At 44.3% G+C, this 26,926-nt stretch overlaps 1 protein-coding gene across 2 annotated transcripts in view; it reads left to right on the forward strand.

Moving 5' to 3' along the window:
- The window catches only part of LOC147691763 (phospholipase A and acyltransferase 2-like), a 248,427-nt gene that overhangs the window by 207,906 nt on the left and 13,595 nt on the right, over positions 1-26,926 (forward strand). For both annotated transcript variants that reach the window (XM_086938059.1, XM_086938058.1), the window contains exon 4: positions 12,910-13,178. In XM_086938059.1, coding sequence (XP_086794185.1) covers positions 12,910-13,178 — 269 coding nt within the window. The remainder of the gene's footprint in view (positions 1-12,909; positions 13,179-26,926) is intronic.

The following is a 26,926-nucleotide window of genomic DNA, read 5'->3' on the forward strand; positions in this document are numbered from 1 at the left end:
GCCGGGTGGTAAGCCTGCTGATCCCCATTCATCAAAAAGAGGCTTGGAAGGTGTCATTCCGGTGCAAGGCAGCAAAGGGAGCACAGGCAGGTGGCACAAAGCTGACCTTGGTGTACCTCACCCCTTGCTAAGACGAGGTCGTGCCCGGCAAGCTGGCGGAGCGGCGAACAGGCGAAGGTGTGCCTGTCTCAATGAGCCCAGCCAAGGAGGACAGCCTGCAGGCTCAACCCGACCCCGCAGGGGTGTTAACAGGGGAAGATAGCGACGGTGATCACTGCGAAAGGGACACGGCCGAACAGACTACGCCGGGGAGCCCACCTGGTCGGGCTATCCCTGTCCCAGTGAACCAGAGAGGTGCTAGCAAGATGGCTGCCCAATCCTCCTCCCTCACTCAATTGGTCCCATTCCTGACTAAGAGTGGAGAACCTGAGATGCAATGGGAAGACTGGAAAAGGTACTTCCTTAACTACCTCGATGCATTAGAAGAGGAAGGAGACACTCCGTTCTCCAGCAAGAGAAGAAAAAAGATACTGCTACACAACTTGGGCCCGGAAGGAATAAGGGTCTATGATACCATTGTCAAAGGCGTGAGAGATGCTACGGACACTGACGTCTTCAGCCATGCCATTGCGGACCTTGACGCACATTACAGGCCAGTTGTGTGCGTCGCGATAGACAGATACAACTTCTTTCAAAGGAAGCAGAAGAGCGGGGAGACGGTGGACGAGTATTTCGTAGCCTTACAAAGTTAGCCCTTACGTGCAAGTTCGGAGCGCTACACAATGACCTAATCAGAGACCAGATCATCATGCACACGTCCAGCACCCACGTCCAAGAGAAACTGTGGGTGAATGGGGACGCCCCCCTTAAAGAAATCTGGGTGATGGTGAAGAAGGCTGAATTGTCAAAACGATGTGCGCAAGATGCCAGGAAGGAAGCAGGTGGGACGCAAACAGTATGCAAGATAATGACGCCTGTGAGAGGCGAACGAACGAGGCAGAGAGACCAACAAAGGAATCAAGATGGAAGACGACCCACCCAAACCAACCAGACAGACCAAAGGACGAATAAAGGGGGACGACCGAGCTGCTACAGGTGTGGTAGTACTTCACATCTGGGTAACGACAAAGCGTGCCCTGCGTTCAGGGCGAAATGCTCATACTGCAGTGTGTTCGGGCACTATGAAAAGGTGTGCCGCCGGAAGCCCAAAGGGGCGATGGTCAGATATGTGGACCAAGAGCAACAAGACAATGCAGAAGACCAAGAGGAAACTGAAGACCTGGAAGGGGTCCTCTACATTGATGTCCAGGTATTGGAACTGGAAGGAAGGGAATCGGACGAACCCAGACTCAACATGCACATCGGTGGGATACCCATGGAGATGATTGCGGACAGCGGGGCACCCATCTCCATCATCCAGAGACGAGTATGGGAGGAAAAGTTTGTATCTAAGATTGAGGAGAAACTACACCCGATGGACTTAAGACCTGTCACGTACACAGGACAAAGAATTCCCATGTTGGGGTACTGCCCCCTCCTGTTCAAGTTCAGGGGCCGCAACGCAAATTTCAAGTTGTACATCGCGGAGAAAGGCCCTTCAGTACTAAGCTGGAAAGACCAAGGAGCGTTGGGAATACAACTCAACCCAGGAGGCATTGAAAAATTCCTACTAATGGACATGGAAGGGAAGGATGATGTGGAGTCATGGCACAGGGCATACCCCAAAGTATTCAATGGACAAATTGGAGAACTGACAAAGTACAAGCACCTCATAAAACTGAAGGAGGGAGCGAAACCTGTAGTTCACAAGGTGAGGAACATCCCGTTCCGATGCAGAGAAGCAGTGCAAACGGAACTGGACAGGCTGGAAAAAGAAGGAGTGATCAGAGCCATAGAGAGTGCGGAGTGGCTTTCACCTCTGGTTGTAGCCCAGAAGCCCAATGGTAAAGTACGGCTGTGTGTCGATCTCAGGGAACTGAACAAAAACATCGTGATCGACAAATTCCCCCTGCCCCTCATGAACGAGATGCTGGCGAAGACTAAAGACATCAAGTGGTTCTCCACAGTGGACTTATCGTCAGCCTACCACCAAGTAAGACTACATCCATCATGTAGCCATCTCACGTCTTTCATCACGCCCTTCGGCTGCTACTAATTTGTGAGAATGCCGTTTGGCTTGGCCTCAGCGGCTGCGGTCTTTCAGAAGATGATGCACAGAATACTGAAGAACGTAGAGGATGTACAGTTCTTCCAAGACGACATCTTAGTAATGGGAAGAACCAAACAGGACCACAACGAGACACTACACAAGGTGCTGCGTACGTTGCAGGACAATGGTCTAACGGCGGAATGGTCAAAGTGCAAATTTGGAGTGCAGTCCGTCACGTACCTAGGTCACGAGGTGAGCGAAAAGGGGATTGAGCCAAAAAGGGCCAACATGAAAGCTATTCTGGAAGATCCCAATCCTAGCAAGAAGGAGGAAGTTCGGTCATTCCTGGGAATGGCCGAATACTACAGCAAGTTCATCCCCCACTTTGCCACCAAAACGCATCTCCTACGCCAGCTACTGAAGGAAAAGAACAAGTTCCTATGGAGCCAGGAGGAACAGAACGAATGTGACGCCCTTAAACGTGAGATGAGTGCAACCATTCCCCTGAAGGGATTCGACCCAAATGCGGAATCCATTCTCTTTTTTTTTTTTTTTTTTACATTTTTATTGTCGCAGGAATCGGTAATAAAACAAAAATATCATACATAAGTACATTTACAATCTCAATTGATTTTTGTGTTGGCAAGAGAAAGCAATAATAAGAAAAAGAATGAAAAAAAAGAAAAAGGAAAAAAAAAAAAAAAAAAAAAAAGGAAAAACAAAGCAAGAGTTAAGTTATGTCGCTTCGGCACGACCTTGTTAGAGAAAAAAAGGAAAGGAACTATTTCACAAAAACAAGTCATACTGATTCAGTTATTTCACACAAATATCTTCATGTATCATCTCTGTTCCGCAGTTGTTATACTTCAAATAAATTGCATCCAAATTTTTTCTTTTCTAGCTAAAGTTTTAGGTCCTCTATGTTTAGCGAGTGTAAGTTCCATGGTTCTGATTTCTATAACTAATGTTAACCACTCAGCTACGGTTGGAGTGTTCTTGGATATCCAGGCTCTTGCTATAATTAATCTTGCACAGGCTAATAAGATTGTTATAAAGTCTTGATTGGGACAGTAAGTCTCATAGATATCGAGTAAAACCAGCTGAGGTGATAGATCCGGTATTTTAATCTGACTGTCGTGAAGATGTTTTATAATACCCGTCCAGTAGCCAGAATACGCCGGGCAAGAGTAAAGCATATGTTCTATGTCAGCGGCGTGAGTGTTGCACTTCACACATTTTGTTTTTTCTGATGCTTGGTTCCCTTGCGCCCAGGCGGATATTCTTTCTGGGGTGTAATACATTTCTGTGATAGTCCTATATGATTGTAGTCTTAAATTGGAAGAGTGCACAACATCATTTATATGAGTTAAAGCTTTACTGATCTGTTCTGAACTTATGTCCTGATTTAGCCGGCGGGACCATTTATTAGCTATATTGGTGGTATTTTCAATTTTATCCTTGGTTAAAAGTTGATATCCCAATTTTATAAGTGATTTAGTTTTATCAGAATATATGCACTCTATAATCTCAGACTGCGTAATTGATGTTAATTTCATTTTGTTAATAAAAAAGTCTCTCAGCTGGCGATATCGATAGTGCATATCATTTGTCACACCATTTAAAATTTTCATGGTGTCGAAATCTAGCATGCCATTATGTCCAAATATATCGCCTAGTGTGTTGAGGCCGCAATTAATCCAGCGATGCCCAGTCCCGTCTGAAAAAATTACAGGAAGACCCGGATTGTCCCATAGTCTGAGTTCCGTATTATAAAATGAGATCTGACTAATATGCATAATCTTTTTCCAGATATTTATAACATGCTTAGCTGTCTTAAATCTCACCCGTTTGTAGTAGTTTGGATCGTGTGTGCGGAGCAGAAATTGATTTGAATCAGTACCTAACAAATAGCGATAAAAAAAAGTACAGGACTCTTTCTTAAGTAAGCTCCGAATTCTATGAAAAAAAGTTGCCAAAAAGTATAATTTAAAATCAGGAAAAACAAGTCCCCCTTTTGGGATTGGTAATTTCAAAAATTTTATAGCCCTGCGTGCCTTTTTGTATCCCCAAATAAAGCTACTGCAGACAGAGTCCAATTTTTTAAAGAAAGATTGATTCGGTTGTAGTGGTATGGCTCTAAACAAATAAAGTAACTTGGGAAGTATTTTCATTTTGATCAGGTTTAACCGACCTAGCAGACTGAGAGGGATTTTGTGCCATTTCTTAAGAGTTGTGGAGGTTTCTTTTAGGAAGGTATCATAGTTTGTTTCCAGAATTTTCCCTACTTTAGCCATTAACTTGATACCTAAATAAGTAGCTTCTTTGCATGTGTCATAAACATGTATATCGGGGGAATAATTAGCTATGATTTGGGTTTTACTCACGTTCAGTTTATAACCTGAAACTAGACCAAATATATGTGCCTCATTAATAATTTCTGGCATAGCTCCGTTAAAGTCTTTTGTATAAATAGCTATGTCGTCGGCGTAAGCCGTTAGCTTCAGAACAGTTCCTCCATGACTTACTGGGATGATGTTTACCTGATCATTTAGTGCGTTTAAAAAAGGTTCTAAGGATAAGGCAAAAAGTAAAGGAGAAAGGGGGCAGCCCTGTCTCGTGCCTCTTAGTATTTTAAAATTTGCTGATTCTTTGTCTCCATAACTAACCAAAGCCAAAGGTTCGTCATAGAGGGACATAACCCAGTCCAGATAAGACCCGGAAAGACCCAATTTCCTTAATACTTCCCACAGATAATCCCACCCCACTCGGTCAAAAGCTTTTTCTGCGTCTAGCAAAATCATACCGAGTGGGGTGTGTGTAACTTCAGCAACATCAAAGGCAATTATTGAGGTGTTAACGTGTGTAGTAGTATCCCTTCCCATGACAAAACCGTGTTGTTGTAGATTAACCATGGAAGGCATGCTAGGGGCCAGCCTATTTGCCAGTATCTTAGAGAAGATTTTGACATCCGTGTTAAGTAAAGAAATCGGTCGGTAAGACCCACACTCTTTTTCCGGTTTCCCTTTTTTCAAAAAAAATATTATTTTCGCTATTTTCCATGAAGGAGGTGCTTTTTTGGATACACTGATTGAGTTTATCACTTTCTCCAATAAAGGTAGCAGTTCTTGTGCACAAAGTTTGTAAAGTTCTCCTGGAAGGCAATCTTCCCCGACTGCTTTCCCTGATGGTAGACTATCTATGGCCCGTTTTATTTCGTCTAGTGTTATTACAGAGTTAAGTTGTTCAAAAGTTTCTATACTGAGTGTTTGAGATACAGTTAAGTATTTATCTAAATATTGTATTATAGCTGATTTCGCATGTGATGTCTCTGGGGTGTACAATTGTTGATAAAATTTAACAAACTGGTTTAATATTTGATCCGTTCTGTCGTATATCTTTAAGTCATCCCCTACTATTTCTTTGATTTTTGTTTTGGCTTTCCTATCCGCGGTTTTGAAGGCCAGTAATTTCCCAATACGATCGCCGCCCTCATATTGTCTGAATTTAAATTTTTGTAATTGTGAGGTGTATCTTTCTCTCAGTGTTTTTAATAAACCTGCTTGTGATTTCGCCAGCTTTAGCCTAATACTCTCTATATTATCCCTTGCATATTTCGTTGCTTCTGCCAAGCTGATTTCCAAATTTCGTATCTCATCTATTATTTGTTTCTTCTCATGGCGAATCTCAGCATTCTGTCTAAATATGTACTGTTGGGCAAAACCTCTAATACTGCATTTACATGAATCCCATACCATATTAATGTTAGCGGTATTAATATTAATTGAGATAAATTCCTGAATATGTTGCTTGAGTAGAATTGAGAATCTCGTATCTGTTAGTAAATGTCTCGGGAAAGAAAACTTTCGTGGTTCTTTAGTTTGATCAGGAAACATAACCTCAAGTAATAATGGGTTGTGGTCAGAAGTAATTTTAGGGCAAATATCTATTGAACAGTTATCTAAAATTTGTTCTGTGGCCCATATCATGTCAATTCTTGAGCAAGATCTGTGTGGTACAGAATAATAAGTGTATCCTGCCTGAAGAGGATATTTTGATCTCCATATGTCTCTGACGTTATTCAATCTTGCTAATTCCAAGATAGCAGTTCTAACTTTATTCATTCGTTTAAGTTTACTTTGTCCGGTAGAATCTATTTTATAGTTAATTGGACAGTTAAAATCCCCAGCTATTATTAATTCTCCATCCCAATCCAGTAAGTATAAACTTAGTTCTTCGTATACCCTAGGATCGTCAATATTTGGTCCGTATATCACACATAATACTATCTTACAGTTATCACATTGTATCTGTGCAATTGCCCACCTCCCACGGACATCTGATGCCGTTTTTGTTGTTACGTATCTAACACCTCGTTGTATTAAAATAGCTACCCCTCTTATGGTCTCATCTAAAGTAGAGCATACCACCACATTATAATTCAGTTGTGATAACAGCTTGCGGTCTTGATATTTAATATGTGTTTCTGACAGTAGCACTATATTCGGATTGTACATCTTAATCTCCTCCTTTACTAAGTTCCTCTTATTCTTACTATTCAGACCGTCCACATTCCAACTTAATATTCTTAATTTAGACATGTTATTATCCTGTTGGTTATCCAGTACAAATTTCTCCCAGCTACCACTTCCCATTTCATATACGTTCCATTTTCATTGTTAAGTTTAAAGCAATAATCGAATCCTGCGAACCATTTTTTACACCCATTTTTTCCCCCCCACCCCAGACCGACATGGTCAGACCCACCCCTGCCAGGACCCCCACGAGGCCCTCGCACCCACCCGTCCCTTAGGGGGGAGCACCCTCCTATCTAGTGCTGCCGCTGAAAAGGCAGCAGAGAGAGAAAGCTAACATGATAAACTGCTCATGCTCATGCCACAATTGCTTAATCCTAGCCTTTACATAGCTCCCTATTTGCTCGTTCTTTTTTATCTACAACGGTAAAGCCAACTAGCTATTTAATTTTCATTTTGGTGTTAATTTTGTTTTTCTTTTTCTCTTTCACTTTCCCTAGAGAGTTTTTCCAGAGCTAGTTCGGCATCTTCTAAATCTGTGAAAAAAACCACCTTGCCATTTCGTATAACTTTGAGACGAGCAGGTTCTTGGAGATAGGCCATGCACCCCAAATTTTTAAAAGGATCTATCAGTTTCCTAAGCTCCCAGCGTTTGTCCATGGTGCCCTTGCTAAGATCTGATTTCACAAAAAATGTTAAGTTATCAACAGTCACAGGATTGTTCGGTCTTGCTTTCAGTGAAACAGCTTGCCGCAAAAGAAAATTACCAAAATAAATCAGAAACGGTCGAGGAAATTTACTATTAGTATTCTTTTGTATCAGAGGCAGCCTATGAACTCTTTGCAACTGTGAATCCCAGTCCCAGTCCGCAAGATCAGAAAAGGATCTCTGGAGAAGTTTCACCATGAATGTCCTAGGATCGGACCCCTCCATTCCTTCCGGAATACCAAATAGGCGAAGATTTTGCCTTCGAGCGCGATTTTCTAAATCCTCCACTTTGGCCTCTAATTTAGAGACTCTTAGAGAGTTTTGTTTTGTGGTTGCTGAGGTCTTATTAACATCCCCTTCAACTTCTACAATGCGTAGTTTAATATCCTCAATCTCTTTAGTCGCACCTCCCAGACCCTGACAGATGGTACTCATTGTTTCTTGTATCTTAGTATTGTCTTCTCTGAGTTGCAGATACTGTTGTTGAGTCTCCGCTCTTTGTTCTAAGAGAGTCTGCATTATTGATTCCATGAACACCCTTGTTGGGTCTGGAGTCTCATGAGTATTTTGAAAGCTAGAGAGACTAAACGGATTAGTGTTAACAGGATCATGAGATTCATGTGGTGCCTTTAGTTGAGTGCATGTTTCAGCTAGCGCTCCAGAGCTTGTTGTTGTATTTTGGATCTTACTATGAGAGTCATCTGTGCCCTTCTCTATGATCTTTTCTCCATGGCTTTTGGCTATTTTCTCAATAAGGGTTTCTGTGATCGGTATCTGTGTTTTTTTCAGTTTCGAGATTATAGTTTGATTCTCCTCATTTACCTCATTTACCTCATTTAGGTGACCTGAGCTAATGGTAGCAAGATCCGGGTCTTGATCATCTGATTCAAGTGTCTCAATATTAGATTCAGTGGGTGAAGAAGCATTATAATCAGTTAAAGTGGGGGGGGGGGTTGCAACTGTTGTGGATGAGGTTGCGAGAGCCCCTAATTCAAGCCCTGACGTGGCTATGGCAGAGTGTTCCAGGGATTCTTGATTAGTCGAGGCACTGTCTTGAATACGATCACTAGTTATATCTATAGAATCATTTTTGCGAGCCCCCTGAGTATTGTAGACCTCTTCTGGGCTGGCGCCAGACAATCTTAGAGCCATGCTCTTGACTCCCCCCTTCGCCTCGATCCACCTTCTTAACGGGCTGTCGTCGATTAGGCGGCTTTTCTTGTTCCCAAGAGCTTCTTTATTGACTGTTTTAAGTAGAGCATTCTTTTGTTTGGTTCTAGCTTTCATTTTAATTTTCTTGACAGTAGGTTTTTTAGTGGCAGGGTTCTTAAGTGCTCCTTCTGCACTTTCGTCTTCTGTCAGCTCCTCGTATTCTAAGTTCGAATCATCATCTTCAGGCATGGCCGTGCTATTCAGCACTGTACTCTCGCCATCTCCTTTCTCCTTTAATTCAATTATTTCACCTGGGGCTTTATTAATGTTTTCGGTAATGTTTTCGGTAGTGGAAGTAAACTGCTCCGCGCTGCTTTTTGGTTTGTCTTGGGGTTGGGGTTTACTTGTTACACTCTCAGGGTCTTCTACCACAACTGTGGTTTCTGCTGATCTGCTGTTCGCTACCTGTACCTCAAGAGTAGCTTCTGACAGATCTGTGCAGGGGAGATTAGGGGTGGAAAGTTTACCAGTTCCAGTTTTTGCATCCGAATTAACCTCCATTATTGAGTCGGATCTGTTGTTTCCTAATTTTTCCGCTTCCTTCTCAGGGTTGTTCAAATTTTGAGTTTTGAGCGCCAATACCTGCGCTAAATCTGAATTAGGTATAGTGCAATCATCCCTGACAAGAGTGCCTTTCCCTTCTCCTAGTGCATTCACCTCGGTCTCAGTCTCAGTCTCATTAGCTGTTATGCCATTATTCTCTTTTGCTTTTGACCCCCCATCTTTATTCCCATCTCTTCTAGTTGGGAGGAGTCAAGATGGCGGGCTGAACCGCCGAGCGAGAACGCTACATGGTTCTGCTCTGCTCCGCCGAGATTCTGCTTTGAGGGCTTGGCTCGGCAGCTTATTTTTCATGCAGGGGAATGTGAGCGGAGAGCAGACTTCACCGAGATCCCACATCGTGTGATATGAGAGACCGGCATGCAGAGAGCCGAGAGCGGGGGAACTGCGGATTGTCAGAGGCACCGAGAGCAGCTCTGAGTGGTGTTCAGCGTTTAGCGTTTTGTGTCAGAGAGCAGAGATCAGAGGTCAGAGGCACCGAGAGTCAGCTCTGAGCGGCGCTTAGCGGTCTGTGCCCGAGAGCAGAGGTATTCACAGATACTCAGCGCTAGAGTAGCGCTAGACAAGTCGAGAGAAACGGAGCAGCACGGAGAAGCGGAGAGACGCATAATTGCAAAGATAACGCGCATTCAATTAGCCGGCTGAAAAAATAAGAAGATCAATGATAAGGGCACTTTCACAGCTCAGTAATACCTTTCGCACATTTCGCGTTTGGTTTTTTGCGGTATCCCGTCCAGTCACTACGCCGGGAAGCAGAGGGAGAGGGAGAGGCGGGGCTGGCTCACCTCAGCAGTCTACACTCCGGTACCTGGATACAGCCTTCACAGGTGTGCAGCGGCAGCTCCATAGAGGGGAGGCAGAGGGACCGAGGGATTCGATGTCAGGACGGCAGCGGACTACACGGAGCAAGAAGACCACCCCAGCTGGCAGACAACTAAACGCAAGTACTATGGCTGCAACAGCAGGCATTGCTGGGGCTGTTGCTGGGGGGGGGCTTAACAGCAGTAAAGAGACTCAATTTGCTCAGCCTATTCAGGAAAGCAACGTTGGGAATCCATTCTCACAACGGATGCCAGTGACCGTGTCCTGGGAGCGGTATTCATGCAGAGGTCAGAGAAGGGTGAAACATCGACGGTCAGCTTTGCCTCCAGGTCACTCGCGCCCAACGAAGAAAAGTTTAGCGTCATTGAAAAAGAGATGCTGGCGGTGGTATGGGCAATGGAAAGATTTAGGCAGTATTTGTGGGGAGCGAAATTCCTCGGGAGAACGGACCACAAACCCTTGGTCAGGGTACTGACTTCCAGTGGCCATGCTCATGCGACCTCAAGAATCGCGAAAATGACTCTGCGGCTATTGGACTTTGTGTATAATGTGGAGCACATTCCGGGGCCGCAAAACAAAGTGGCGGACTTTCTCAGCAGAGCAGCGGCCATGGAGAGGGCGGACAACCAGGAGAAACCAAGATGGGAAGGATACCTGGTAGCCACCATCCAGGATACAGAGAAAGTGATCAGTGCCCAAGAATGGGAAGAAGCATACAAAGAAGACGTTGACTTGGAGGCCATCAAAGGGTACGTGGTCCACGGGTGGCCAGAAAAGAGACACCTCAAGGAAGAACTTAGGAGGTACTGGGAAGTCAGAGATGAACTGTCACTGGCGGAGAACCCGACATTCCTCCTGAGAGGTGATAAGGTGATCCCACCGCAAGGCATACTGGATCACTTGATGACTTTATTGCGCGAAGGGCATCAGGGCATCACGAAGACCAAGGCCCTCGCCAGGCAAGCGTACTGGTGGCCGGCCATAGATGCTCAGATAGAACGATATGTACGACAGTGCGAATCATGTGCCAAGGCAGACAAATCTCAGAGCATGTTAAGACCACCGCTGGGAAAATTCCCAGTGCCCGATGGACCGTGGGAAATGGTATCAGTCGACATTATGGGCCCCATCCTCAACAGAGCAGGAACACAGAAGTATGCTGTAGTCCTCATTGACAAGTATTCCAAATGGCCAGAGGTGGAGGTGATGGAGAATGTGGACACTGAGGCAGTGGTGAACTTCTTACGCGCCACGTTTGTCAGAGAAGGAATCCCAAAAGTCATCACGTGCGATAATGGGCCGCAATTCACCTCAGCAAAGTGGGAAGCCTTCACAGCCAGGAACGGGATAGAAGTTAAACATACGCCCATCTACCATCCCGTGGGAAACGGTCAGGTGGAGCGTTTCAATAGACTGATAATGGGCACCATTCAAGCAGCCATTAATGATGGGCTGGACTGGGAAAAGGAACTGGAGAAGATGATCTGGGCCTATCGGATTACCCCGGGAAGCACAGGTTACAGTCCATTCAAGGTGTTGAGAGGGAGAGAAGCTTTCACTAAGGACAACACGGCGTGGAGGAACCTAGTGGTGCAAAGTAAATGGTCACCTGCCGTGGTCAGAAGAAATCTGGAGAAGGCTCAAGAAGTATACACTGAACACTTTAATAAGAGACGTAACGTTCAAGGAGTAGAACTGGAGAAGGGCGACTGGGTAAGAGTGAAGCTGGCTATCCTCAAGAAGAAGGGGGAAAGCAAATTTTCGCCACCCCTGCAAATGCTGGAGCCCTACCCCAGGTCCACCCTGCTCAGTGATGGGAAAGTGTGGTCACAGGACAGAATGGCCAAATGCAGAAAGATCCTGAAGTGGGGAGAGGAGACAGAGGAAGGAGCAGAGTATGTAGGCGATGAAGGCGAAGAAGAAGGTAGTGGAAGGCGAAACGAGGATGTAGAAGAAGGAGTGCAGCAAGTGGAAGAAAGCAACGAAGAAGGTGTGAACGAAGGAGCGAGGGGCTGGTGCAAGGAAGAGCGTAGTGAGGACGTGATGGACAGAGAAAGGGAAGGTGCAGGAAGAAGGTTGGACCGAATGGAACCGGAGGAAGATGGAGGAGTTGGAGTGATGAAAACCAGAGCTGGGAGAACTGTAAAGGTACCTGAGAAGTTCAAAGACTTTGATATGAACTGGAAGTAAGGACTGGAGAGTTTAATGTTTTGTTATTGCATAAAGGGGGGAGATATGTAGTAGCGGTCTAGTGTTCCGTCTCCGGAACAGGAAGGGCCGGAACGGAAGCGGAAGGCGGCCATCTTGGTCATTGGCGCCGACCGCTGTAGATAGAGGTAACGGCTCCCGGCGCTCCAGGGATTAAACAAGTTAATTACCTTATAACTTGTGTCAGCGTGGTATTTCCAACATATTACAGCGTGGTTTAATATATGTGGTAAAGATGAGCTTGGTAAAACCACGTGTGTGTGGTGAGCCACCCGGCCGCTACGATACAATGGACCAGGGACCAGGGAGTATAAATGGTGACGTTAGCGCACGTGACTGACGGCACGGACGAGTAATCTGTGTGGCTGCTCTCTGGAGTGCTCCGCTTGAACCGATGGGCCTCTGCAGCCCTGCATAGCTGCTGCGTGTTGCATGCGCGCATAGTGCCCACTATCTACCCCTCTGTAATGTTGGGGGTACCATAGTGTGGTAATGTCATACAACCGGTGAGGTGAGGAGGTACAGACTTGTTCTATTCCAATCTTTGGTACATCACTCATTTTCATTACAGATCTGTGCTTATATTTGACATAGACTCTTCCTGATGGGTTTTGTCCATGTGCATATCATACATATTTGTGTAAGTATAGGTGCCAGAGAAGATCCTTTCTTCATACACTAAAAATGATTTTTATGTCATGCTCTCAATCTCTGCAGGTGAATATGCTAGGGCCGGCTCGTCCAGTATCCTATCAGCAGTGAGCGACAGGGCTGTGGTGAAGCGACAGCGCCTTCGAGTCGTGGCCGGAGCCTGCAAGTACACCATCCACAACAAGTATGACGAGGACCACCACCCTCTGCCCAGCGATATCATCTTAAAGAGGGCTGAAGAACTTGTGGGCAAGGTCATGATGTATGGCTTGACCAGCGACAACTGCGAACATTTTGTGACGAGGCTGAGATATGGTGTGAGCATCAGTGGGCAGGTACATATCCTCTACTCATATTTCTGTTATACATCTGTCACCATGTCAACTAAGCAAGAGACCAGGAGATTGTTCATGTCATGTATGGTGACAACGTGGCTTTGGGTCTCCTGTTCCAGATTTCCTATGAGAGCTGTTTAAGTGTATATTATTTCCCAGGACGAGAGTACCTCTTACTTCCCTTCTTTCTCTCTCGACTTAGGAACGGTGAGTCCCTTTTGGTATAGGTTTAACTTCGGAAGCACAGGTCACCGTACCTTTTCAATAGCTACTAGAGTCCCCCTCGTTTAATAAATAGGATAATTCTTATCCAGGACATTGGTTTTTAAAATGAGTTGTCCGCTGATGTTATGTGAGAGCAGTGAAAAACCTGGTGGCATATTTACAAGGATATTGTGCCATCTGAGCGTCACTTTTTCCGACGCTCCAGTGGCGCCATGCCCTGCTGCTTATTTACAAGGCGACGTGAAGCCACTTTGCAAGGATTAACGCTGCCTTGTAAACATGGGCCTCCTTGCCACAGTTTTCTACGGCAAAGGGGCGTGCAATGGGTGTTGCTGTGGGCGTAGACATGCAACACCCATTGCTTTTTGACACTGCCCTACTTTTACAAAGATCTGTAAATCTTAGGCAGCGCCAAAAACTAACGCCTTTGAAAAGGAGGTGGTAGAGTGGTGCAACGAGAAGAAACACTTTTATTTCTCCTCGTTATTTGCTCTTTCTATGTGAGCACACATAGTAAGAGCAAGACGCCATTGATGATTGTTTTTGTGCATGAAGGTGTCCCTCCCTGCACAGACACAATTATCCCTTCAACGCAGGCACCCTTGCAACATGATGAAAGGGTGCCTGCGCTGGTGCTAGGCAACTTTTTTAGTGCCGGCGCAAGGGAGAACACGGGTGCCCTGTATACTTGGCAATACCACACATATTTGCATTTTTGAAATGACAGTGCCCTGCTAAATTGCCTGCAATACAGCACTGCGCCATTAAGTAATAATAATGGTCCACTAGGGAAGTGAGAGATTATGGGTGACTACCTGGTTCCACGACAGTCAGGGAATTTCAGTTTGTGGTGTGAGTAACTCTCTGAAAGCCACAGCCAGAACGCATACCTCTGTGCTGACAGTGGCTTCCACAGAGCCCGTGGGAAAGCACCTAGACCCTTATTCCGACTTTCCCATTAATTTCGTGGGAAAATACTGGATCTGGAAATAATGATTCTAGCTGGTAACTCCCCATGAGTTAATAGTGCTAATACGTTGTTTTCCTGGTGTCTATGATGTCATTTTTAGCACAACGTTTGGAAAGGACTTGCACAGCTTGGTGAACCAAATGTAATCACTTTTGACGGTCTGTGGCGTGCTTCCAGAGATGACGCTGTCTGTGCCAATCAGCGTAAATGGACAGAAGACTACTGCGAAGGTTCCCATACTTGGAGGAAGACTCCCCGGAGCACAGCACTCAAATGACGGTAAAGTCTAAAAGTTTATGCACAGTTCATTGTAAAGTAACCCTCACACAGTTGAAAGTTTCCACTTGTTTTAATCCAACCTCATTAGCATCATGAGTACTTCATACGTGTTTGAAAATGGTTTTCATTAGCATGTTCCAACAATGTATCATCCAACATTAACAGTCCCAATGCATTTCGGGCTGAAGACTAGCCCTTCCTCAGGGGAATGCTCTACAACATAAAAAAAGACATCAATCTGTCACTAAATGGTTAATCGGAACGCCATAATTTGCAATTACATCAGCTGGTGTAGGTGACAATATACCCTCATGCTCTACAGGGGACCAAGTGAAAAAACCTAAAAGTGATGCCATCTAAACACAAATTAAGGACGTGTGGGTGTGTTAATAGCGCGGGGAAATTAACTGACGATCAAATTAAAAATGCGCAGTGTAACAATTAAAAGGCAAACAGTCTCCTAAGCCCCTGTGTTCAAAAATCAAACGAAAACAGTGATCCACATGCCCCACAAACGTTAGACCTATGTCAGCGTTACTCACTGAGCTGATTACATCCAGGTATCAAACAGGTCACCAGAACCTGCATCAATGTGAAAGCGCATTAAAAACCAAAGTGTAAAATGAGCCTAAACGCTTCTCTGATACAGCCGTCCTCAGTAGAGGTACTTACGATTCTTCGGCTGCGCGAGCTTCCTCTTGAGATGAACGGCTTGAACAAAGTGGTCGGCAGTGTGCCGGTGTAGTTAGTGAGCGCCACGCGTGTGGACTGATAATAGACGACGGACTAAGGAATAGTGAAAAAGCAGGCGCCATATTGGAAGGGTCAGAAAAATAGAGAACCTATACAAATAATGAACAGAGATTGCGTGGAGATCCAGTAGTAGTGAACACGAAAACCTGATAACCAAGAGAAATAGAAATACGTGAACAATGGTAATTAAAACAATAATAAGCATGATAGAAATGTCACGATTATCAAGAAAACATTACAGTTGATGTACAGTCTATAGGTAACACAGGAATTCCATCCTGTCATTTAATACGTGCGGCTGCATCCTCGCCAGGTAGCGGATCCAGAAGTTCTCTCTTTTCAATAGCTTGTTTTTGTTGTTGTGGGTCAATGTCACTTGCTCCAATATCAGATATTTTAATTGGGCTACTGTATGATTGTGTTCAAGAAAATGTGCAGCTACTGTCGATTTGATGTTGCCAGTTCTTATATTACTTTTGTGTTCCAATAACCGCACTTATTTTTCTCTCAGTGTGGCCAACATAACACTTCCCGCAGGGACACTTCAGCATGTGAATAACGTTGGAGGAATTGCATGTGGCATTGACTCGCAGTTTGATAGGGTGACCCTTCATGGGATGGTTGGTGACATTCCCATGTATACAATTGTTGCAAATGCTACAGTTGTAGCAAGGTCTGAGGCCTTTAAACGCTTCGGGTTTGAGCTGCTCTCTAGGTTTGGTCAAAATTTCTTTTAAATTGCGTCCCCTTGTGTAGGAAAACAAGGTTGGCTGTGCAAAGGCTCCCTGAAAATCAGGCTCCAGACTGAGTAAGGACCAATGTTTAGTAATGATGTTTCTAAATTGATTGCTGATAACAGTGTATTTAGAGACCACCACCATCCGGGAGTTTTCAGTTTTGGGTCTGACTTGCAGAAGATCCTCTCTCTTAGTGTTCTCACAACGGGCCAGTGCCTTGTCTAATGTCAGTTGTGGGTACCCACGTGCTTTGAACCTCTCCAACATGTTGGACATTTCTTGTTTACAGGCGTTGTCAGATGATACAATGCGTTTAACACGCAACAACTGAGAAAAAGGCAAATTTTGTTTCAACCCAGGTCGACGAAAGCTCCGGTAATGTAGAATAGAATTGCAATCAGTAGGCTTACGAAACAAGGTTGTAGTCATATTTCCAGCTTGTTTTTCAATTTTCACATCCAAAAAATGTATGCACTGTCTATCAAGGGTCCAAGTGAACTGTACTCGATCATTAACCCCATTCCATGATTTCAAAAAATCGACAAGAGCATTCTCAGTTCCTGCCCATAGGATACAAATGTCATCAATGAATCTCAAATAAAGCTTTCCAAAAGCTTTCCATGATGGTTGGCACAGTATATGTGATTCTCAGAAAGATTTCATGAATATATTTGCGTACGATGGCGCTGCGCAATTTCCCATGGCCATTCCGCATAGTTGATGAAACCATTTGTCAAACACCGTGAAATAACTGTGATATAAGGTAAATATCATCAATTCCATGAGCAGTACTTGCATATCTGTGTCCAGGTCCGAGTTCGAGAGTTCTTGCTCCACAGCTGTTATTCCTAGGTCATGAGGTATTGACGTGAACAGCGAAACAAACGTCCACTGTACACAGTATCAAATCTTGGTTATCCAACAAATCTGCGGTTTGTTTCAATTTGACCAAAAAGTCGGTGGTGTCTCGAACATGTGATCTGGTATTTAAAACAAATGGCTGAAGGTATCTGTCCAAAAATGTGCCAATCGTTTCGTGAATACTCCCTTTAGTAGAGACAGTCGGTCGTAATGGTGGTCTCGTGGGGTGCTTGTGCACCTTCGACAACATGTATAGAACAGGCGGTCTAGGACTGTTGGGTGTCAGGTACAAAGGTCAGTCCTTTGTACCAACTACCAGAACCAACACCTTGGAACTAGAGGTTAGTGCTTTCAAGCTGGTTCATAACATTAGTTTACGCCACTATTTCCAAAATGTAGTGACTACACCCATGCAAGATGATGACATGTTACGAGGACTTCGTCCCCACAGTACTTTCATGGCTCCAGCGAGCCATAAGATTATTGATATGTTTGAAAACCTAGTCAAAAGAGACATTGCTACACTACCCTTTCAATCCATGGGCAAACAAGAGAATCTTACGAAAAAGGAGAAGAACATTCTGCACAAAATTGCGAACAATCCTTCCATTGTGTGTCAAACGGCGGATAAGGGGGGCGCCCTTGTCATCATGGACTCCTCTTACTATGAAGAACAAGTCCACGCTCACACGTTGGACACCAACACCTATGCACCCTTACAAATTGACCCCACTAATGAATTTGTTTCTATCCTGATTAAAATCATTAACCAGGCATTTGACAATGGAACGATCACAGATCGAGTAAGACATTACCTGACACCCAACAGTCCTAGACCACCTGTTCTATACATGTTGCCGAAGGTGCACAAGCACCCCACGAGACCACCATTACGACCGATTGTCTCTACTAAAGGGAGTATTCACGAAATGATTGGCAGATTTTTGGACAGATACGCAAATATATTCATGAAATCTTTCGAAGAATCACATATACTGTGCCAACCATCATGGCAAGCTTTTGGAAAGCTTTATTTGAGATTCATTGATGACATTTTTATCCTATGGGCAGGAACTGAGAATGCTCTTGTCGATTTTTTTAAATCATTGAATGGGGTTAATGATCGAGTACAGTTCACTTGGACCCCTGATAGACAGTGCATACATTTTTTGGATGTGAAAATTGAAAAACAAGCTGTAAATATGACTACAACCATGTTTCGTAAGCCTACTGATCGCAATTCTATTCTACATTACCGGAGCTTTCACCGACCTGGGTTGAAACTAAATTTACCTTTTTCTCAGTTGTTGCGTGTTAAACGCATTGTATCATCTGACAACGCCTGTAAACAAGAAATGTCCAACATGTTAGAGAGGTTCAAAGCACGTGGGTACTCACACCTGACATTAGACAAGGCACTGGCCCGTTGTGAGAACACTAAGAGAGAGCATCTTCTGCAAGTCAGACCCAAAACTGAAAACTCCCGGATGGTGGTGGTCTCTAAATACACTGTTATCAGCAATCAATTTAGAAACATCATTACTAAATATTGGTCCTTACTCAGTCTGGAGCCTGATTTTCAGGGAGCCTTTGCACAGCCACCCTTGTTTGCCTACACAAGGGGACGCAATTTAAAAGAAATTTTGACCAAACCTAGAGAGCAGTTCAAACCCGAAGCGTTTAAAGGCCTCAGACCCTGCTACAACTGTAGCAATTGCAACAATTGTACACAAGGGAATGTCACCAACCATCCCATGAAGGGTCACCCTATCAAACTGCGAGTCAATGCCACATGTAATTCCTCCAACGTTATTTACATGCTGAAGTGTCCCTGCGGGAAGTGTTATGTTGGCCACACTGAGAGAAAAATAAGAGTGCGGTTATTGGAACACAAAAGTAATATAAGAACTGGGAACATCAAATCAACAGTAGCTGCACATTTTCTTGAACACAATCATACAGTAGCCCAATTAAAATATCTGATATTGGAGCAAGTGACATTAACCCACAACAACAAAAACACGCTATTGAAAAGAGAGAACTTCTGGATCCGCTACCTGGCGACGATGCAGCCGCACGGATTAAATGACAGGATGGAATTCCTGTGTTACCTATAGACTGTAGATCAACTGTAATGTTTTCTTGATAATCGTGACATTTCTATCATGCTTATAATTGTTTTAATTACCATTGTACACGTATTTCTCTTTCTCTTGGTTATCAGGTTTTCGTGTTCACTACTACTGGATCTCCACGCAAACTCTGTTCATTATTTGTATAGGTTCTCTATTTTTCTGACCCTTCCAATATGGCGCCCGCTTTTTCGCTATTCTTTAGTCCGTCGTCTATTATCAGTCCACACGCGGCACGCTCACTAACTACACCGGCACACTGCTGACTACTTTGTTCAAGCCATTCACCTCAAGAGGAAGCTTGCGCAGCCGAAGAATCGTAAGTACTTCTACTGAGGACGGCTGTATCAGAGAAGCGTTTAGGCTCATTTTACACTTTGGTTTTTAATGCGCTTTCACATTTATGCAGGTTCTGGTGACCTGTTTGATACCTGGATGTAATCAGCTCCGTGAGTAACGCTGACATAGGTCTAACATTTGTGGGGCATGTGGATCACTGTTTTCGTTTGATTTTTGAACACATGGGCTTAGGAGACTGTTTGCCTTTTAATTGTTACACTGCGCATTTTTGATTTGATCGTCAGTTAATTTCCCTGCGCTATTAACGCACCCACACGTCCTTAATTTGCGTTTAGATGGCACCACTTTTAGGTTTTTTCACTTGGTCGCCTGTAGAGATTAATGGTATATTGTCACCCACACCAGCTGATGTAATTGCGAATTATGGCGTTCCGATGAACCATTTAGTGACAGATTGATGTCTTCTTTTATGTTGTAGAGCATTCCCTAGAGGAAGGGCTAGTCTTCAGCCCGAAATGCATTGGGACTGTTAATGTTGGATGATACATTGTTGGAACATGCTAATGAAAACCATTTTCAAACACGTATGAAGTACTCATGATGCTAATGAGGTTGGATTAAAACATGTGGAAACTTTCAACTGTGTGAGGGTTACTTTACAATGAACTGTGCATAAACTTTTAGACTTTACAGTCATTTGAGCGCTGTGCTCCGGGGAGTCTTCCTCCAAGTTGGGGAAGCTTTGCAGTAGTCATTTTTAGCACCTCATAGAAAGTAACCCTATACTAAAATGCACCCATCATTGACAAACCTATATTTGAATCCTGGCTAATTCACTCCACTAACATACAAAGTCATGAAAAGATCTGTGAAGCAATGTTTGGGCGGTTTTTCACCTGCTAAATCTTTTGGGTCAAACACACACAAGTATATGGAAGGAATGCTTGTAATACGTCTAACTTCTGACATTAGCTTAGGGTGCCATTTCAACACTGTTCTTATTCCTGCCATGCCACCTCAGATTATACCCAGCCATATGCAAATCTTATGGGTCTCCGGAGATCTGAAGGGTGGTCTCCAGTGTTGGATGGCAGCCAGATATCCCCCGCTTCCACTACTTCTCTTGAGCAGTGGAGGCTGCCTCCGAAAGGGGATGGTGTGGCGGGGGATCGGGATGAAAAAAACCAAAAAAAAACTTACCTGCTTTGCCGTCGCATCCGCCGCATGCTTAACCTGCGTCTTCTTGTCTTCTTCCCGGCTGCTGCCTACAGCCTGCACCAGAAGCACCCAGGCTTCCGACTCTGCCAGCTAATCACAACGCTACAGGAGCAGCACCGTGATTGGTGTGAGCGGCCTGTTTGGCCGCTCATGCAGCGCCTGGGGAGGCTCTGCAGGTTCTCCATGGGGCTGTGCAACACATGAGAACATGCCAACTACGCATGACTGTTTGGCCAGCCCTAGAGGGTCGGTCAAAGCATCATGCACATGTAGGGAGGAATTGCAAGCCAATCCTGCTCTCTCTGCGGTGAGCCAGCCCCGTTGGAATCACAAAGGAAAATAAAATTATAATAACTTCTTGTTATTATCATTTTATCAATGAGCAGTGAGGCGACGCTCCTCCGCGGCCACTGCTCTTGAGTCTCCTTAAATCTGGTAGAAGTGGGGAAATGAACTGATGCTCAGACCTTTCAGACCAAAATGAATCCTGCAGGTCAGTACTAACTCTGGGCTGACAGTAAGGAGCCTATTTAAAAAGGTAAATACACACGTCTATTTTCTCACATGTATATTTACTATTGTACCTAGGTGTAACTTTCACTTTTTTGCTAGTCATCCTTTACAAGTGTAGATATACACCCATGCATAGACTTAAATGTGTTCAATACTCAAATCAGATGCTGGAGCTTCCTACAACAGGGTTCACAAGTCCAAATGTAAACTACTAGTAACTTGTCACCTACTGGTGATGATCTCTAGAGGGAGGTGGTCAACCTTGGAGACAAACGAGGTAATGAGAACAGGGTTGGTGAATTGGAAATAAAGACTGTGAAGGATGTCGAAGGCAAGCACTAAAGGACAAAAAGGGCATACTGAAGAAATGGGACAAAAGAGAGAGAGGAAGGATTCTATGTTAAGCAGATTTGTAGACTGCACTATAACCCGGGAGGATATCCTGGCACTGAGCAGGTATGCGCCTAGCAAAATCTAGGGCCTAGTGGGACTACTCAAAAATCCAGGTCTTCAGAAGGATGGATATAGTTTCAGATGTTAACTCAAGTGTGCTGTGGGTAGATGATCTTGTCTGGTGTATTCTGTACCGTCTGGCGTTTGTAGTTTTGTAGTTTATTTAGGCATCCAGAAGGACCACATTATAGCTACTAGGAAACTGTGAACAAGGATAAAAAAAAAACTACAAGGGCCAAGTTTTATAAACCTGATATAGGGCAACATGAAATCACAGAGAGAATGGTGTGGGAAGGAGGAGAGTACAATGTGGATGAGGAGGAGAAGGACTGGGAGAAAGATGAATCTGATGGTGGAGACATTCAAGGACAGGAGCACAGGATGACAGATAGTGAGTGACAGGGAAAAGAGAGCCAGGAAAGATATAAACAGATGGGAGCCAGAGTGAGATAAAGGACAAGTGACCGGTGGAAGTTGAAGAGAGGAATAGGGAGAAAAAAAGAGAGAGAGAGAGAAAAAAATAAGGAGAGAGAGAATTAGTTGATGGCGAGCTTTCTTAAACCTGTTATTCAACACCAGTACCAACCTCCCTATTTCCCTCCTTCATGTACTGCCCACCATAACTAGAACACATCCCCCAAAGCCAGTCACAGGCCCCTGCCTACCAACATTTTCCGTTCTCTGATTACCGGCATCCATCCACATTCCAAATCTCTAGTACTTGCCCCCACTGCTAGCTTAAATATGTAAACCGGTTCCCCCATTTTCAGTCCTCTATTTACCAGTCCTTTATTACCAGACTCTGTAAGTCACAACCTACTAGCTCGAATTACTACTATGGAAGCCCATGCTTTACCCACCTCCAAGTAGTAGGCCCCCATTACCTTTATCTACGATTCCAATCTAGGCCTCTTAACCAACCACTAAGCATCTCCACCTCACCAGGCATCATCCTCCATATGCCAGCTTCACTGACTCCTCCCACTACCAGCCTCCATACATCAGCACCTTTGACAGCTGTCATCCCCCATTCCCAGCCTCCCTATATCCCACAATGTATCCACTACCAGCCTCCATGCATCTCCACTACCTTCATTGCCAGCCCTGAATTTGTAACTTCTGTGCATCTTCCTACTGCTCTGAGTCTGCCAACTCTCCCTCTCGTGTCTGTACCATAGCTTCCTCCCTGTGCCACATATCACATCATCATGTAGTGCACTTCTTGAGAAGTCCAGATCGCCTAACATTTGTGGCCACTAACTCTCACCCATTCCAGTTTCAGCAGCACATCTGGGCAGCATGACATTTACAGCCTCCTGCAAAGGGGTGGGCCCGGAGTCTTTCTCCATGAGCTAAATGTATTGCAGGAAATAAAACTTCAATACTATTCAGAGACATACTCAAGGGGGTGAACCAGGCTCCTGTAGCCCCCATGAAGCCGAGGAGTCTCCATCCTTCTGGGGGGCCCCATTCAGCCCAAGGCCTATGAAGCTTTGTACAACATGAGAGACTCAGGGACCCCTCATCACATTCGGCAGAGGGGGCATGGCATTTTGCCTTACACCACTGAAGATCCCATGGGGTATATTTATCAAAGTTTTGCATCACCACGCAAGGTAACACAAGGGTGACGCAAAACCTAGATGGGTTTTACTGAGCCACGCAAGACCACCTTGCGTAACACTGCAGTGTCAGGATCTCTGTTTTTTTTTTTTTCCCCAGGTCCGATGATTATGCCTATATACTCCATGGTCCTATTGGTGGTCCCGCCCGATAACGTATTTGGTCCAACAGGCTGAAATATGCCTTGATGGAGTATTGAGGGGATTGACACGCCTCCTAACATCTCCCACTCGTAAATATTCCTGAGAACTTCTCCCACCCAGTTTGGTACTTCTTTCTGTCTGGGTGTGGGAGAGGACTAGGATCTCACCCTGTTCCTAATGACATCTAAGGTGGTTGGCGTTTTCTTTGGAACGAGGGTCAGGCAAATGAGGACAAACAAAATAATAAAAAAAAAAAAAACACTGCAGTGTTTGTTAAATCTAGGGTAATGCTAGGAGTGTAAATCGCTGCCTTGAGTTACTCTCCCTCAGGGAAGCAATCTGTGGGTGGAGCGTGGGTGCTCTCACACATCTGCGGGGGCGGGATTTTGATCGCTATCTTATCACCCTTGATCTAAACCCCGTTCTGGTCGACTGAACCTTTATTGCCTGTCATTGAGGAAAGAAAGTGCATCTCTTACCAGGTTAGTTCAATCAATACTGAACTCCGCTCGGAAGAACCACAAACAACTTCTAGCTTTCAAAGATTTATTATAAGGTTAGGGTAAGTTGCAAATACAGGCATCTCAGAATGAGATTCAAAAGATATACGGGTACGACTACATACATGTGCTCTCTGAAAGCCCTCAGACGAGCAAAGAAAACTACAAGGACTAGTTCCAAAATTAAAAGAGCTGCAAGCATAGACACGTATTGTGATCTCTCAGTCATTTACAGCCGGAATAAAAGTTTCAGGTTAGGCTGTCCCTACCCTGCTCTGGATGGTATCCCTACTTAACAAAATCCCAACCTAACAAAAGGTGTCAGTGGTGAATGACTTCCTAGGAAGATCACTCACTCTTAGTCTCTAGGTGAAAACCTATGATCTCCAGTCATGACCCCTCTCTGCCTACCCATCCGCTCTCTAAAGGGTCCTCAGGCATCTGCTCTAACTCCACCCAGGGGTGCTGTCCCTAATACAAAAACACAATCTCATTTGAGACGCCCCTCGTGAGACGCCCCTCACGTGGTGCTGCTTCTGACTTTTTCCATGATGATCCTCATTGGGGCCTCGTGCGTTAGAGTTGACCTTGCTTCTCAGACTCTTCTCCGGCCCGCCGATACCCCTCAAACATTCCTAAACCCTCCTCCATGTCTGTTTCATTCCCCTGAACAGAATCCTATTCATCCAATATTTAATTGGATCCCTCCTCACACCCGCAGACAGACATCCGCAGCTAGGATCCCATTTCTCATAAACTTCTAACAGAAGTTTGCAACATTATGTCTCGGCGCACTTGGCTCATACTAATACGTGTAAATCAAGCATGGTTAAACATTTCAGGCCTACAACATTTCTCATAGTGATTATATTCTTCAAATCCTTTCATTAATCAATACATCATGCTAATACTCTACTTTATGATTATGCAAACACATCTATAAAATATAAACCTATTGAAAACAGAATTACTAAATATCATTTAGTGCAATCCACGTCGTGCAAATGAATACCTTCCCCAACCCTTTCAGCTCTGGCCCTGAGGCCTACTTCGTTCTGTGCTTGCAGCATGTCATCCTTACATTTTAGCAGCTACACGACATGGATCAGGATTAATCACGTCTAATAAGGTTATACATTTTCACACATTTCTGCATTAGTTCCACTTCTATATAAAATCTCTAGATTAACTACACATTTCGAAATATAGATGAATATATTCTCGGCACTCATGGCATTTCTCTTCATGATTGTGCGTACTATGTGCAAGTTTGATGCACTTATACAATTTGTTCAGTTTGCGCTCTCTCAGTTCCCCCCTTTGATGACCTCTAGTGGTCATCACCAACATCTAACCTGAACTAATTGCTAGTGTTCCTTGCTTCTGTGTTTCTAGAGCCCTTAGGCTCCTATACTGATTGTCTTGTATTGCAGCTAGTCTCTGTAGCTGTTCTCTCCGGGCTCTCTCCAATCTCTTTGATCTATACCATTTGTATGCCCTCACCAATCCCCACAACATGATCACACAGATCAATATTATGATGATAGGTTTCAGCACATACCATACGAAGCTCTTTCCCAAGTTGGCGAACCAACCTCCAACTTCACCCATTCCATGGCCCACTTTTTCCCAAACATTTTCTCTACTCAGGTCTTCGATCTCTTTGTGGATATTAGTTATGTTCATGATAACCTTCTCCAGGGGCTTTGAATTGTCTGGAATGTAAGTGCAACATTCCTGGACCTTCCAAGCCTTACAGACTCCGCCCTCTTTTGCTAGTAGGACATCTAATGCAAGACGGTTCTGAAGCACCATGGCCCTTATCGATTGCATCTCTCCTTCCACCAGCATTAAGGACCTAGCAGTGCTGGCAGATAATCTGTCTACGACCGTTGCCAGTCGTCTAATTTTGACATCATTGAGGATCAGTCCTAAAAGAGGAAATACAGCTCCAAATACATCTCCAACCATTTCTGCATCTCCTAGGTCTCTTCTCCCCCTCGCTGAAGCCTTGCCCTCGATGATCTCTAAGTCTTGGGCATGGTATATTTTGGGGAAGATAATTGCCAAGTAACATGATCCATACCAGTTGTCAGGCAGTCTCACGTAGGCATTTCTTCCACACACAAAATATACATTTGGAATCACTTGCATTCCTTTCAGGAAATCTTTTGTATAATATTCTAAATTGAAAGCATGTTCACAACTGACTTCTCCTACGTATACATTTTCATAATACGTTTTTGTTCTGTGAAGACATAACTTTCCTCTCTGCGTTTTATCCAAAGCTATTGGACCACTACTACCCTTTCTCTTGTGTGCCTTCTCTTCCTCGGTCCAATCTGTTTTCCATTGTCCTGATTTTTTCAAAATCTTTTGCCTTCTGTATCGATCATCCACCTGCCCTATGAACTTCTTCTCGACTTCTGACACCTTGCATGTCAAGTTGTTTCTGCGGGCATGTGAAGTATCTAAGGTAATCCAAGGAATGAAGAACTTGGCCAATCTGTCTTCACTCTTCCAGTAGTCCCATTTATTCATCTGCTTGTAATTCGGGACTTCTGGTAACACTGAATCATAATTGGAGAAATAGTATTCAAAACTATCTCTCCCATAAAATATACTAAGCAATAAGCTACATGTAATGCCATATGTCAGCGGGAGGTGATGGTATCTAATGCCTTCATCTACAGACGCTGGCAACTGCATGCAGACATAGCAGTCCTTAACCTCCATGGCATCCACGTATTCATACAAAAGTTTAGCATAAGCATTTGACCTAAAGTCGCCTTGGGACTCATCCATATGTAACCTACGGGCTTCTGCTGCTAATAACGCCTTCTCCTGTATGTTTTCTCCTTTCTCACCAGCAACAGTGGGTTTTGGTGTCACTACAGACTTCTCGTCTGATACCCTTGCCTCCCTCTCCTGTCCCACTACATATGAAACTGTAACTACTAAAGCTATTAGAAGTATCACTCCTACTATTAGTGTGCCTATTATACATTTGGCTCTACGATCTGGGGTGCCGGCTTCCATTT

Source organism: Lissotriton vulgaris, chromosome 9 (genome assembly GCF_964263255.1).
Source record: "Lissotriton vulgaris chromosome 9, aLisVul1.2, whole genome shotgun sequence".
Lineage (NCBI taxonomy): Eukaryota > Metazoa > Chordata > Amphibia > Caudata > Salamandridae > Lissotriton > Lissotriton vulgaris.